Here is a 16,153-nt window from a genome sequence, read left to right as displayed (position 1 = left end):
TGCTATCCTGGAGAGATTCCAGATCACAGCCGATCGGCACTCCTCTTGAGCCGGAGAGAACGTATCACTTCACGATCCTTCCCCAATTGACTTGGAGCAGTACAGGAATGTTGTTGGCTGCCTTGTATGGCTGACTTATTCCCGACCAAACATCTGTTACATAGTTTCTGTCCTTAGTTCCTTCAAAACCCGACCTCATCAGCGACATTGACAGTGTGCTCAGCGTACTTTACGGTACATCAGCGGCACCTTGGATCATGGAGTGTTCTATGGTCGCTCCAAGGGTTGCACCTTACTTGGTTGGTGCGATTCAGATTGGGCAGGAAATCCAGATACTCGACAGGAGTAGTTTTCACACTCGGCTTGGGACCCGTTTCATGGAGCAGTAAGCGGCAACCTACCGTTGCGCTATCTTCTACAGAGGCAGAGTACAGAGCAGCTTGCTATGCTGCTTGTGAGGCCATATGGCTACAGAGATTATTGGGAGATTTGTGTTTTCCTCAGATTGCTACGACTTGTCTTTTGTGCGACAATCAGAGTTGCATTGCTATTGCCAAGAACCCTATCTTTCACGCTCGGACAAAGCACATTGAGGTGGAGTACCACTATGTTCGGGAGCGGGTTTTGGCTAGGGATCTTCATTTGGAGTTGTTCCTACAACGGACAATGCAGCAGACATCTTCACAAAGGTTGTACCTCAGTGGACTTTGGCTTCTCACCTTCGACTCCTCTGTGTTGTCTCAGCATCCGGTGTTGAGAGGGGGTGTAGAGTTACACCACCTTTACTTCGCCATTTTGTATGGCTAGTGATTTGTCCCGGGTTGGCCACCCATCGCACATCATGTAGATTGCATGGGCGGACACTTTTAGCACGTGTCCAACCGGTCATTTTCTGAGCCTGGCTTGGTGCACACATTTTTAGCCATTTTTGGGCTTTTATGTTTTTTGCACCAGTTACACATTTTTGCCCTACCTCAACCGAAGATTCTAAAAATAAAATGCTTAGGGTCTTGTAGTCATACAGATTGTGTATTGAGAGCATCATTTGCAGAGCACTTGTGTTCTCTCTCTCTCTCTCTCTCTCTCTCTCTCTCTCTCTCTCTCTCTCTCTCTCTCTCTCGCGTTTTCGGTGCGCATGGCTCACTCTCTCTCCGTTGCTCACTCTCACAAGCAATCAACGCAATTTGGGGGGGTCCGTACAGTCTGCCACGTGTCAGCCTGTTGGCACCTTTTACGGGCTGCTGCCACGTCATTTGTGTATGGGGGCCTGCCACGTCACCAGTTTGTGACAGTCTGGCTTTCCTTGTTTCGGAGGACGTTTACGGGGCAGATTGCTACATTTGGCCTTCCTAGAGTTTTTCATAGCTTAGCCACCTGGTCACACTGGGTTATAGGTTCATGCATTGATAGACTTCCGGTCTTTCTCATGACGGTTCCTGGGCTTCCTTATTTTCTCGAGACAGTTTGTTTGACTACAGACACCACAAATCCTACTGGGCAGGACCCCTGCAGGCCTATTGGTCCTCCTTTCACGACAAACTCAGTTCGGGACCTTCACGTAGTACCTTCACACTGCATTAGCGGAGTACAGCATTTTGCTACACTGCTCGTGACGGCACTTTACCATAGAGATCTCTCGGAGGTTGGGACACCCCAGATTGCTACAGACATCGCAGCAGACATCTTCATCATTTGCCTCACATCTTTGGCTTCATGCAGTTTTTTCAGCATCTGGTGCTGAGAGGGAGTGTTAGATTTACAGCAAACATCTTCATCATTTGCCTCACATCTTCGGCTTCATGCAGTTTTTTCAGCATCCGGTGCTGAGAGGGGGTGTTAGATTTACACCGCTCTGTTGCTTCACTCAGGTCTAGGGCATACATGTATGGCTAGTATGTCTCTGGGCTGGCCACCCACTGCATTGTCCGGCCGCCCACCTTGTATGGGCGCCCTACTTTATTTTCCATGCTGGGTCGTGGGGGCATCTCGTGCATTGCTCAACCTCCCCCTTGGGCACCTATATATGGGGCCAGGGGGGGTAGCCACTTCTCAGTCATAGATCACAGACATTGTACTGGTCTCTTGGTCTGGTAGTCATGGGGGGACTGATCGCCCCCTCTTCCCTGCACCAGCATCTTGTGTTTGTGTCTACTGTCTCTCCCTCTCCCTCTCTCCTCTCTCACGCTTCCGCACACGCGCACTCTCACGAGAGAGAGAGAGAGAGAGAGAGAGAGAGAGAGAGAGAGAGAGAGAGAGAGAGAGAGAGCAAGTGCTTTTCCGTGAAGCTCTGCTGGTGCAAACCATAGCCGGCAGCATGCTGAGCTTTCTCGGCCTCTCGCCAGCCCTATTTGTGCATACCCAGCTGTCCATTGCTGCACCTGAAATTGGCAATTTGCACCAGGATTCTACCGTCTTCTTCCTCGGATCGGCCCTTCCGTCTCTGCTGTCTTCTTCCTTGGCTCCTGCTCCAGCTTCCTCTACTCCCCGGCACTCAGACGACTAGTGTGCCAGCTTGTACCACGTTGCCAGGCCAGGTCAGGTTGCGACATCTTCTATTTTGTGCGGCCACGAATGGTTGTTGTGGGAGTGCTGGAGCTGTTTGTCAATGGCTCCTCAGGCTTGCCAGGGCTATCCCAGCCAGACTCCTGTGAGACTGCTTTGTTGGATGCACCCGTGAGCACTTGTCTCACTTGAGAACAGCCGCCCACTGTTTTGATCGAAGACAATTAACCTCCTTGACTTGCCATCCAAGGCCTCAGCTGTATCCTGCAGCATTCACCCCTTGGAAGGCTTCCCTGGTCACGCTTCAGCCAGGGCTGATGTGCACCTTGCAAGCAATGGAGCACTGTATTGTCATGTGCCTCGTGGGCTTCCGGGTGATGCAGATGGCTTGGAGACTTCTTCAATTTTGCTTCTTGTGCCGGTTCTAGTTTGCCTGGGTATCCTTTTGCTTATTTCTTTCGTATTCCCGTTTTTTGTGTTTTTTTGTCTTGTTCTAACCTTTGATTCCTTGCTTTGGTGGGTGTGTGGTGTGGATGTGTCTGGAGGAAGGTTATATGGGTATGTTTGGTGGTTTTTTCATTGTACTTTTATGACTTGCTCTTGGGTGCATGAGCGTGTGTATGGGTGGGGGGTGGGGTACAGTTGAAGTTGGGCCTTCGAAGTACTTTCTTGTTTTGGTCTTTTTTTTGTTTCTTCCCTTGTTTTCTATATTGCCGATGCTTCTTCCCGTTTTGTTTCCTTTTGTCTCTCCTTTTGTTTGGTTGTTGGGTTATCCGGTTTCTGGTTGTTGGCTGGCTGCTTTGTTCTCTGCTCGCTCTACTAGGATTCTAAAGCCGGTTTTTATAGGGTGGTATTCATCTGAGCCTCCTTAACTGTCTTCCTAGAGTTCCCTCCTTAGCTCTGGTCTTCAAGAGCCACCTTCAGCAAGTGGATTGCTTTCCATTGCGATGTGGGAGCCAAAACATAATCCATAGTGTTAGCACTATGTCTATGAGGGAAGGAAGTGAAGTTGACTGTTGCCTGAAGAGCAGTATCTATCAAAAGGCCATTCAAAATTGCCAATCCATGTGCTGTACCCATCTCCATTAGGTATCTCCCATACTTGGTAAATTCCTCAACATCCTCTGAGGTCCCGGAGAGCCTCATCTCTCTAAAGTCTAGCTCTCTCAACATCTCCTTGGAAGTCTCAAAGAAGGATGCCTGATGACATGCTATCCTAGCATTGAAATCTATCACAAGTTGGTGACCTGGCGTGCCCAATTGGAAGAAACGGGCCGATAGGACAAGGGGAATTGAACGGGGCCCTATTGGGCCAGGGACCAAAAACCTAACCCCTACCCACTTATGAAGCACCGGCTGAGGGCCTAAAACCCTAAAAGGACACCATGCTAGGGCTGAGTCAAATTCCCGCATTTTGTGCTGAGATGCTGACGTGACAGGTTGTACAGATTTCCGCGAATTGCATTGGCTGATTTTGTAACTTTTCGTGCGGGCTTTTGAGAGTAGATGCTTTTGAGTGCAAGAGCTTTTAGAACTAACACTTTTGGGCATCCCTTGTACACTTATAAGTGCCCAGAGAGCCAGTCTTCAGAGAGCATCTAGACGCAGAGTCTCAGAGAGAGCTGGATCCTTGGGGAGTTGTACCTTTGCGAAACAATAATAAAGAAATATCTAAAGGGGTGCCAATCTTTAGGGCAAATGCATATGGGGACGGAACTTCGCCGTTCCGTGTAGACTCTCTCTCTCTCTCTCTCTCTCTCTCTCTCTCTCTCTCTCTCTCTCTCTCTCTCTCTCTCTATTCAAGTTCAGTTATTTGCAGATTTTGGTGTGTTGCTATTGATTTCTCGCTTGGAGTGTCCAAGCTTGTAACAAAATCCTTGAGTAGGATGACATCTCCATCTCCCACATATCCTCATCTAGTATCATGTATGGTAACTGCCCCTTGGGCGAAGCATAATGAGATGTTCTAGGAGGGAAGAAATTCATATGGCAGTGTTGAGAGCTCTGCCCTCCTCTGCTCTTAACTCTGACCCACTTTGTGGCCGCCTCCTGCAATTCCTTTGTTATGTTGGACCAAGATCGACATAGTAACAAGAAACGTTTCATTGTTTTGGCGCGTTTTGTTTTGTTTCATTTCAAAGATGCCAGAAAGAAACAAATTGGTTTCATGGGTCTTTTGGATGCATAATACCTAGAGTTGAGTATTTTTGGTAGTAGCTACACACATATATTTGCATTCAAGGGCATTGCATTATAAATTATGCTCAAATTTGCACCATAAATCAAGTTGACGGGTTTTATGTGTTGATGCCCCACATTAGAGCTTGAATATGTGGTGATAGGAAAGAAAGAAAAAGAAACTCCTCTATTTCAATGATGTGATACAACGAGCATATAGACCAAGAGCTTGCCCGTGGCCTCAAGACTGGAAAGCTGTTACATCAAAGCCATGTAGGTCTTGGTAAAAAAACGTCTCCTAAGAAAGTAAAAAGTGCCTTGGCTACTTGCGAAGGAGGGACTCCAACAACTTCTCAAAGGTCAGCTACTTGAAGTATCTGATTAGGTAGCTCCAGCAGCCATAGCAAAGGGACCAACCATCAAGAAGGCCCTTACACATATGCATCTAAATGTATACACACACATATATATACATATAGTTGTATACACACACTGTGTGAATGTGTGTGCGGGTGTGTGTATACCTCTCTCTTCTGCGCGTGTGAGTGTTTGATGTTTGTATGGGATCAGGATTTCTTTTATGTTCTAGCATTGGAAATTTGTAGCAATTTTTTGGGGCTCTACCATTTTCCAGTTTTACCAGAGGTTTGTCTTTTGTGTCTCATAATATGTTGTTTCATGTTTGTTTTGGTCTGCATCATGCTTACTAAAACTCTTTCATGTTTTATGCAGCTCCTCATGTCAAGGGTTCTGGCGTGAGTGGAGTTATCACATTTGGGATCCCATTTGATGCATGCTCCTCTCTTGACTCAACCTCCAGCACACAACTAGCTGGCTCTTTATTTCTCTTGACTATGAGAGGTAATTGCTCATTTGAGGCAAAGGTTCGGTATGCTCAAGATGCGAATTTTTCAGCAGTCATAATCTACAACAATGAGTCAGGATCCGATCTTTTGACAAGTAAGTTCTTATGATTCTCGAAAAGGAGATCATTTATATTTTCTAATCCTCAACAAAGTTTAAATCCTGAACTACACTATCCATTAACATGGAAAAGCATGGAAAAGCTAATCAATTAGATTGTGAAAATGCTGATTCATTGGTGAGAAGAGCGCGAGGAGATGGGCAGCTCAGATAGTGCTCCAACAAGCCCTGGAGGTGGATGGACACATGATAAACATGTGGTTCTCAAGCCTACAAATAGGGGCCAATGGTAATGTAGGGAAGCAGCAAAATACTCCCATCACAATACAAAGGACCCCTGATATTAGGTAATGCCAATAGACAAACAATACAAAAATTGAGGCAGTAGGGAAAGAGTTGTGATAGTGGGCAGATGTGGAAGCTTGAGAGAGAGAGAGAGAGGAAGCTTTGTTAATGTCTTTTAGAGGCCAAAGGCTTCCTATGAGATAGAAGGATGTACATGTGTGTGTCCTCTGGGTATTCAGAAAAAAGGACAAAAGTGCTGAAAATAAACCTGCTACAAAATAAAAGTGAGCATGAGGATGTATAAACATGTGTATGAGGGATGAAGGGGATAGAGCTCTAACTCTAATGGAAGTGGATCTATATGCATAAGAAAGTACAACCATGATATGCAAAAGACTAGCTAGTTCATCTGGTATTGAAATGGGGGTGTGATAGGTGAGTAGGGACTGAAGAGTCCCCGTAGCATTGCAGCAGGGTCTAAGAAAGCCTGCTCTATCTCCCTTTGCCTGGTCTGCTCATGTCGTAGTCGAATCTCTTAAATGGCCTATGATTTACTCTTCAGGTAGAGAGAGAAATGAAATGAAATGAGAGAGAGAGAGAGAGAGAGAGAGAGAGAGAGAGAGAGAGAGAGAGAGAGATATTGAATTATCGTCCACGGAGGTCAGATATGACCTATGGGAGAGAGAGAGAGAGAGAGAGGGAGAGAGAGAGAGAGATTTACTCTGGGCCAAAATCGACCTCTGGGACCAATCGAGTACATCAATTTAGTGTTTCCACATCATAAAAGGAAAAATCTAGACACTCAGTAGCTCAGAGCTCCATGGTCATGAGCTTAGTGTTACAAACATGTATCATCCAGTGTACGAACAAAATGAGATATACAATCATGATGCCTTAACCAATAGGCTAGGTCGGTGGTACTTTGGTGAGAAAGTCTCGTATCACAGCTTCTCCTCCTCTGTATTCTGCCCACTTCCCATTCTTCCTGGCTTCTCTGACTTTGGCTAATTCGGATGCTCGGTTTTTAAGCTGAAGGGGGTGAGTTCATCTGAGATCCACACTGAAGTACCTTTTAGTGATTTTGTTTGTCTCATGACTGCTATCTTTCTTTCATATCAAAATAAGAAATTTTGGCTTGCTTGCCTTTAACCTCCACACTCATTGGATCCCCTAGATCGATGGCGGGGACTGCCTTGGACAGTCTTTTTGTTAAGACATCTGTTGCTATAGAATATTCTTCATCTGGATTGTGTTCTTCATCCTGGCCAGGCTTCTCCCATCCCTCAGGGAGTCCACCGACTCTGATGTATTTTTGTTCTTTTTTTACTCTCTTCTTCTCATAAATAACTGACAAGACTCCTTTTGCAAAATTCTGAGATTTTACCTGCGATGTAGCTGTTTCTCCATGTTCTTGTGCAGTATTCTCCATGTTTGTTGGCTGCTTGTTGTATTGCTTCTGCCTCTTGTAGTTTAGTTTGTAAGTCTGTTATCTGCTGATCCTTTGTGGCAAGTTCTCGTTTCATAGAGGTTACCTCACTTTGAAGTTTCTTTATCTCATGCAGCAGGTACATCTCCCATGGTGACTGCTTTGATATGGGTGGTGGGGGTGTGGTATGCTGGGTTAGGGCAGCAGCAAAAGTTTTCCTTAATGCCATTTGGATATGATTAGGGCTGACACGGGGGTGCTAGGTGAGCCCTCTCCCCCAAGGGCCCCCTTTGCCCTTGGGGAGGGGGAAAGGAAAGGGTTTTCTCTCTCTGTTGCCTGCGGAAAGAGAAAACGAGGTGAGGGCTGATAGGCTGAGGGTGGCGCTGAGAGAGGGAGAGGGCTGATGGGCGACGGTGTGAGCTGGGGCTGCTGCCGCGCGAGGGAGAGAGAAATGTAATGTAATATTAATGCCTTCAAAAGGCCAAAATGACCTATGAGACCAAAAGGTTACATGCGGTGAATCTAATACCAGGTCTGGGTACAAAAAGTACAAAGAACTGAAAAGAAAATGGTGGATAGGGGTGGGGTGAAAGCTGAAACAAAGGGAATAGGAAATACAAAGGGTGAGCTGATACAATTGAGCTCTCTGACAGTCGAGGCATCATATACATATACATCAGTATCCGGGACGGCTCCTATGTCGCGCCAGTATGGTATGGATCCTCTGTCGCAATCTGCGTCGATATCGAGAGGGCCTCCTCATCCGTGGGCAACGGGACCACCCCAACTCTATCGCCCAATCAAGCAATATGCCTCTGGTGCCTCTGGTGTTGTTATGCTGTGGGGGCTGCTCGAACTCCTCTGTCTGTGACTGAAAGAAATCTGTAATCTTCCGCTGTCGCTGGATCTCTCTCATTGTGCCCCTCTTCAAGAGGTCTTCTCTATGTTTGCGAATCTCCAGTAAGTATAATCTAATCCGAGGCATCTCTGATCCTGGTATCTCATGACTCTAGAAAGTGGCCCAAAACCCTCTCTGAATAGACAATGAAAGTGGCCTCGTATCTCATAGTATATTGGGCAGTGACATATGTAATGTAGCTCCGTCTCTGGCTCTATTTGGCACACCTGACAAATCCTGGACTTAGCAGGTACTCCTCTAAATCTGCCTATCTCGATCTCTAGCTGATGTGAGGATGTGCGTATCTGACCAATAGCACATCATATCCGTGGGATAGATGAGTATCCATGTATCCTGGTTTGATCACAAAACCATCCTCTGTGAGTTGGAGAAGATTCTCTCTATAGAAAGTCATCTTCGTACCTAGCTCATGTGTAGGTTGTATCCATGTCCTCTTCGTATCCAACTGAATCAAGTCCTGTCTGATGAGCCTAGTAATCTCTACCCTAGTGAGGGAGATGGAGGGTGCATCCAAAGAGTAGTGATATGGGGGTAGCCGGTCCATACTAAAGACATGTAATTGAAACCAAGATGCCAACACGCATACCAACATGATCTATCTCCTTGCAATGCCAGTTGTCGCGAAGACTCTAGTGCTAATCGAGCATATCTGTCTCTAGGGAGAGCCCCAAGTGGTATGCATAAATGAAACTGATCGAGTGAGTGCCTCCACTACCAATGGAGGAGCAGCGAGCTCCACCCTAACAATGTCATGTGGTACTGAGGCCTTGGCCCTAATCATTCGAGAAATCATAGACACCAAGGGCTTCTCCATACATCTCCATCCATCCGTACTGCCAGCTCTGCTATGATGATCAACTGAGGGGCCCCATAACTCCACTCTGTACAGCATGGCCGAAGTGACCAAAGTGTCAAAGAGCCAAAACTTTGTCCGAGGTTCCTGGAACTGAACCTGCGAACATATCTTCTCAAGTATGCTGCATAGGCTTTGGTCAATCGCATATTTTGCTGCACGCCTCAGGGAAATACTAGACCACTAAAAACCGCCCCAAGATAAGTGTATGTATCTGCATACTCCACAGTCTCTCGACCATGTGTAAAAGTGGGGGCAGACCTCCTTACCCACTGCGTCGTGGTGTTAAAACACCATTACCTTGGTCTTACCAAGGTTCACAGACAATCCATTGTCCCGTGCAAATACATGCAATGCATCCAAATGACGCTACATCCCCTCTGGAGAATCGGAGATCAGCACAATATCATCAGCATATAATAGCAACAGGATCCATGTCCATGCAAGGTGAGCACCTCTATCACCCTTTGTATGTACATAATCTGAAAAATCATCTACATATATCCCAAAGAGAGTCGGAGATGGAGGACAACCCTGCTTCACCCCAATGGTGGAGTGAACCATGTTGGACATGCCCTGAGTAGTGCATGCCTGTCCTACCACTGTCCTATATAAAGCTAAGATCCCCCAAATCAGCTCTGTGGGCACCCCCATATCTTGCAATCTACGTATGAGTCTGGCTCGTGGCACTGTATCAAAGGCTTTGCGGAAATCCACAAAGCTACAATATATCCTCCTGCCATGGTGTCTACCCTCAATAATGGCTCTAAGTGTCAAAATCTGGTCAAGAGTGGAGAAACCTCTCCTGAACCATGCCTGTCCTGCTGCACGTATGCCTTCTCTCTCTGCCCATCCACTCAACTCATGCTCAAGAATTGATGCATATAGCCTGTGACCAACCATGATGGTTCGGTAATTCCCGGGAAGCATAGGATCTCCCGACTTGAAGATAGGCACGATAGTGGACATACTCCCAAGTCTCAAGGAAACCCTCATACATGGCTCTATTAAACATCATAGCAACAGGCTCTGCAAGCATATCTCTGGCATGGATAAGAGAGAGAGAGAGAGAGAGAGAGAGAGAGAGAGAGAGAGAGAGAGATGAAATGAAATGAAATGAAATGTTATATTAACGTCTTCAAAAGGCCAAAGTGACCTATGAGACTAGAAAGTTACAATGTGGTGGATCTGATACAAAGTCAGAGTAACAAAAATGACAAAATAAAATACTATGGAATCCTAAACCGCTAGGTGTGAGCTAAGCAACTAGGTGGGATAGCTAAATCACAAAAGATCCGGCATCGGTCGCTGGCGGATCTCATCAATCTCCTCCATGGTCAATAGCCTGACCGGCGTCGTGCATGTCGGGCCAAAGTGATCCGAATCCTCTGATGCAGCCTCCGTCAATGTTGTGTAGTCCTCCACAGTCGTGGGCGTCTGGATCTCCCTAGCTCGGTCACTCGGTCGATCAGTGTGCCTCTGGTGTGAGGCGACGAGCTTTTCTGTGGTAGTAGCTCCTCCGGGTGCCGAGTGTCTGCTCTAAAGAAGTCTGTGATCCGTCTCTGCTGGCTAGCCTCTCCCTTCATCAGGCTCTCTCTGTGTCTACGTAGCTCGAGCAAAAACAGACCCAAGCATCTCTAATTTTCGTACCGCATGACTCTGAAGAGTGGTCTGAAGCCCTCTCTGAACAAGCAGTGGAAGCGGCCGCGTATCTCGTAGTAGACGGGGCAGTAGCATGTGTAGTGCAACTCTGTCTCAGGCTCCATGTTACACAGGAGGCATGTCTTGGCCTCTGCCGGTACTCCATTGTATCTCCCAGTCTCGATCCACAACTGGTGTGAAGATGTGTGTATCTGGCCAATAGCACATCGTATCCCATGAGACAAGTGGGTGTCCATGTATCAGGGCCTCGTCACAAAACCGTCCTCCGTAAGCTGGAGAAGATGCTCTCTGTAGAAAGCCATCTTCGTGCCCAACTCCTGTGCTGGCTGTATCCATGTCCTCCTGGTGTCTAGCTAAGTCAGCCTTCAAGCCCTGGCGGATGAGCTTGGTGATCTCGGACTGTGTAAGAGTCAGAGAGGGTGCTTGAAACCATGATGTCATCTCCCCATACGAGCATGCTCTATCTCCCTGCATGGCTAACTGTCGAGAGGACTCAAGTGCAAGGCAAGCATATCTGTCTTTGGGAAGTTCCCACATGCGGTGTATGAAAAGGAGATAGATCTGGTGAGCGCCTCCACCACTAGTGGGGGGGCAGCTAGCTCTGCCCGGATAATGGCACGTGGTACTGAAGCCTTGGCTCTAATGAGCCGCGAGATCATAGAGACTAGTGGCTTCTCCATGTCCCCCCATCCATCAGTGTGACTTGTCCTCCCGTGATGGTCCAATGAAGGTCCCCAAATCAAGCTCCATAGAGCAATGCAGAAGCCACCAAAATGTCAAAGAGCCAGAGCTTCGTCCGAGGCTCCTGAAACTGAACATGTGAACACATCCTCTCCATCTACCCAATGCGGCATGGGCTCCGGTCAGTCTAGTCTCTGCTGCTCTCCTCAATGAAAATGCTGGTCCACTGAAAACCACTCCAAGGTAAGTGTAAGCATCTGTATACTCCACTGTCTTCTGGCCGTATGTGAATGCAAGCACTGACCTCCTGATCCACTGTGGGGTGGTATTAAATACCGCGACCTTGGTTTTACCAAGGTTGACAGACAAACCACTTTCATGGGCGAACCTATGCAAAGCATCCAAGTGACGTTGCATCCCCTCCGAAGAGTCAGAGATCAACAAAATATCATAAGCATATAACAATAGTGGAATCCATGTCCTTGGCAGTTGTGCACCTGTATGACCATCTCTCTCAATGTAGTCAGAAACCTCATCCACATACATACCAAATAGAGTAGGAGAGAGCGGGCAACCCTGCTTCACCCCAATAGTGGAGTGAACCGTTGTAGATAGGCCCTCTGAGGTGCGTACATGCCCCACTACTGACCTGTATAATGCCCATGACCCCCCAAATGAGCTCTGTGGGTACTCCCATCTCCTGTAATCTGCACATCAATCTAGCTCTGGGTACTGTGTCAAATGCTTTGCGAAAGTCCACAAAGCTACAATAAATCTGTCTCCGATGTGATCTGCCCTCCTCAATGATGGCTCTGAGTGTCAAGATATGGTCAAGAGTAGAAAAAACTCTCCTGAACCCTACCTGCCCGGCTGCGCGTATCCTCTCTGAACCCTACTTGCCCGGCTGCCCGGCTGCGTGTATCCTCTCTCTCTCTGCCCATCTCCTCAACTGCTGCTCAAGAATGGATGCGTACAACCATGCCAATGTGTGTCCGATCATGATAGTGCGATAATTCCCAGGCTCCATAGGGTCTCCTGACTTGGGGGGGGGGGGGGGGGGGGGAGAGAGAGAGAGAGAGAGAGAGAGAAATGAAATGAAATGAAATGTTATATTAACGTCTTCTACCTATAAGACCAAAGAGTTACATCATGGTGAATCTGATACAAGGTCTAGATGAAAAGGAAAAAACTAACTAAACAGAACTCTACTAGAGCTGTAAAAGGTGCCTATCAAGAGCCTGAGAGGTAAACATAAAAAGTGGGTGTGTATCCCATAGAAGAGACAGCAAATGGTGGATATGTGTATTAGAATTGGGAGATGGCTTGCATTGGTCACTGCATGATCGTGTCGATGTCCTCCATGGTGAGAGTCTACACAAGGTGTCTCCCATGTCTCACCAATATAGATCTGATCCTCTGCTGCAAAACCTCCTCTATCGATCGGAGCATCCCCTCATTCTTGGATCTCCTCACCTCTGCTTCTCGATCACTCAGTATACCTCTGCTAGTGATGTGCCCTGTATCCCTTCTCTTTGGCTGGTCTCGTCTCTGCTCAATCTCTGGATGGAAGAGCACCTTGATTTGTCGTCAGCAAACCGGGGGGTGGGCTTGAGACGACATTGAGGTGAAAGGAGACTGGTACATCCTGCTGTATAGGGTCAAAAAGGCTCCTTGTAGAAACCCAATGATGATGGCATGTCGTAGGTCGGCCACGGGGGGGAGAGTTGTATGGCGAGCCTGTCCCTGGCGACGGTGGCCATGTACTTGCTGCAAGCCGTCAGTTGACTAGTCACCTATAAAATGCCAGCCTGTGCACTTTGGGTCTCTGTCTGCTGTGCGTAGCCAACCTTGGAGTTGTGGCACGGGTCGAGTTCTCTTGTGTGGACAGGCCTTCGCAAGATGACTCATTTGTCTGCATATGAAGCATTGGTTTGGGATTTTTGAATACCCTAGGTAGAAGGACTGCCATCGCGAGAGTGGGTGTGCCGAATCAAAACGTGTACGGTAGGTATACCTGCTACCTTGACAACGATTGAAGCTGCTGTGCACGGGGTCTTCAATACTCTCCCAATCTCGGAATCAATCCTGGATAAAAGTAGAAGGTACTCTCTCCTCAGGTCGGGGAAGTAGAGCGAAATGGGCAAATCTGCTTTCTCGATAAGAACATCGGAAGCTGGGTCAAAACCATGACGCCACTGTCGAAAATGAGCCCTGACTGCTCGGATGGCAAGGGGGCTCATCAAAATGACCTTGGAAGCTATCTCCGAAGTCTCAAACTCGATCTAGTAGTAACCACGCCCAAGGAGTTGTATGTCAATGATCTTTCCCACCTACGTGAGAAGGTGGGCCTAGAGGAGGTCGTGCACCTCACCTCTGCTGGGCCGGGTGCCAATAATCTTGCAAATGACAGAGGTGGCCTGAAGGCGCTCCACCTCTATTGTAAGGCTCGCTTCTTTCGTCCATGATAGAGCAAGTAAGATAGTGGGCTCTGCAGAATCGGATGAGGGGGCTTCGTTTGAGTCTTTCTGGGGCGAAGTAGGAGCCTCCATCTGTGTCTGCTGCCGTGGAAGAGAAAGAAGACGAGTCAATGGCGAGAGGGACGAGTCGAAAACAAATCAGCGCGGCGGCGGGGGGGGGGGGACAAGGGCAATGGGGTGGGAGAGATACAACGCAAGGGGGGAGACGCATAGCAGCAACGAGCATCCAAGGATCTGAAGATCTTGCAGACTTAGTGTTCATCATATGCTGCATAACAAACAATCTGTCTTATTCGCTACAGTTTCTTTTGCATAAGTAATACACAACTTTGTCCTTAAAGACGTAGTGGTCCTCTTTACGATCACGGTAAAGTAAACAGAATCTGCCAAGTGAAGTTTAATTATAGACTTAGCCACTGCATCTAACTCGGGCCATTCTTCATGAGACATGGTAGCAGACTTAGACTCGCTGTCAAACAATGGCTTTAGCTACTTCTTTTGGACAAGAACATCTTGAATTTGCTATCAAACTTACGGATAGTGTAAAGATTTTTGTCTAATGCAAAAACTATCCTTATCAATAACGATACATGGGAGGTAGTAATTGGGCAATATGTTAGCCAAAATAATGCGAGAGAAAACTCATAAACCAATGTCAAAACTATGGTGAGAGAGACTGGCTAAATCCAACAGAATTTCGACATGAAACAGACAATATCAATCAAAAACTATGAACAAAGGCACATAAATTGAATCAAAAACCATGGCAAATAGTATGACCAAACTCAGGTGACGTTTCGGGAGTATTTCTGCATAAATCTCAAATCACATAACCCATAAACTAATGAATAAACAATTTACAAAAACAAAGTACAAATTGAGCCAGCTATGTCAAAACCACTCGGCTGTCGAGCACCTAGTCCACTATCATACATATCCTATAACGAGGTCACGTATAATGGGGATCACTAGCAACCTATACCACCTAAAAGGCCCTCAACATTGGAGAAGCCCCCAACTCAAAGAGAGCCTCACAGAGCCCTCCAAAAGGTTATGTAGACTCGAGAAGACTATCGCAATTGCCAAAACTTGCACCATGTGAGCGTACTTGGCAGTGTCTCCCAAACTTTGTACATAAAATGTGGAAATAGACCAAAATCTTAAAACAATAGTAGCTACTCGCAAACAAGCACCTCAACCCTAGAGGTAGGAGTTGGAACTTGTCCACATGCACATAGGATTAGATGTGCATGTGGTATCCACCCCCCGATTCAAGGTGATGTACTGGTACCAAGCTACATGGCTTTCATGTAGTCTGCCAACAACTTTGGAAGATTTGTGAAGAAATCTTGTCGGCCCACTCTACCCACTCTACTGCGTGGGGTCAGCGAACTTCAAACACGACTACAGTGCTTGCTACTTTGAACTGTGCTGAAAGCGATGCAGAATAATTTGCTCCGGCTCCATGTCTTCAACTTTGTCTACGATCTTGAGTTCGTCCTCTTCAAGAATCTCCTTTGGGGGACCTTCTCAAAACAATGTTAATAAAAAAACACGGAAAATGGTGTGCATTGACCATGAGAAAGGCAACCACAAATTCATAGACACATCTTTTTTTTTTCTATGACTGGAAAAGGACTATGCTTCCTAAAAGACAGTGGATGGAATGCAAATGAAAAATGTAACGGAGTGCCATACTTTTCGATGAGTGCTTGCAAAAAATGCAATCTAAACTTGACTTTTCTACCTGAAACTATCAACTTTGGCAAACCACAAAAGGAATATCAATGCTTGATGCAAAATCGTGCTAATGCTTCTGCTATGACTTTGTTCTACCAAGGAATGAGCATGTAAAATTTATTGACATGATCTGCAACGATGAAACATTGGGTATTCCTTGAATGCAAACTTTCTACCTTTCCTAAAGTAATCTTCATGTTTTTGTGCTCATCTGTGAGTGTCACGAATAAGAGAATCAAAAAATGCATACTGATTTTTCATGCTGTCAAGAGATACTTCCCGAATGGATACTGTGGAACTCGACTCAAGAGCCAAGATCTATCCTTCATGACTGAAGGATTTTGCAATTGCGCTAGCTTTACTAGGAAAAAAACCACCAAATTGTCCAAAAGATTGGGACCATCTAGCTTGATTGTCGCTGTTAAATGCACTAGGCATGGGTTGGAGCCACTTGAGGGCTTGACGATCAATACTGATAGAGAGGCTCCTTTTCATGCCCAGATTGA

The 16,153-nt window shown here is 46.6% G+C and overlaps 2 protein-coding genes across 3 annotated transcripts in view; one reads left to right on the top strand and one right to left on the bottom strand.

The window, feature by feature from the left end:
* Positions 1-16,153, top strand: part of LOC147463237 (receptor homology region, transmembrane domain- and RING domain-containing protein 6-like) — a 117,166-nt gene that overhangs the window by 70,189 nt on the left and 30,824 nt on the right. The window contains exons 1-3 of one of the 2 annotated variants that reach the window (XM_086487805.1): positions 2,557-2,673; positions 2,753-2,939; positions 5,413-5,640. In XM_086487805.1, coding sequence (XP_086343931.1) covers positions 2,572-2,673; positions 2,753-2,939; positions 5,413-5,640 — 517 coding nt within the window. In that variant the 5' untranslated portion in view covers positions 2,557-2,571. Of the gene's footprint in view, positions 1-2,556; positions 2,674-2,752; positions 2,940-5,412; positions 5,641-16,153 lie in introns of those variants that run through there. The other variant, XM_086487803.1, reaches the window with a different exon arrangement.
* LOC147463238 (uncharacterized) lies at positions 5,660-9,019 on the bottom strand. The gene has a single exon (XM_086487809.1). It carries the CDS (start codon positions 7,316-7,318, stop codon positions 6,989-6,991), a length of 330 nt encoding a protein of 109 aa, XP_086343935.1. The 5' UTR covers positions 7,319-9,019; the 3' UTR covers positions 5,660-6,988.

Source organism: Adiantum capillus-veneris, chromosome 2 (assembly GCF_014529385.1).
Source record: "Adiantum capillus-veneris isolate H3 chromosome 2, ASM1452938v2, whole genome shotgun sequence".
Classification (NCBI taxonomy): domain Eukaryota; kingdom Viridiplantae; phylum Streptophyta; class Polypodiopsida; order Polypodiales; family Pteridaceae; genus Adiantum; species Adiantum capillus-veneris.
This window is presented reverse-complemented; position numbering and strand designations above follow the sequence as displayed.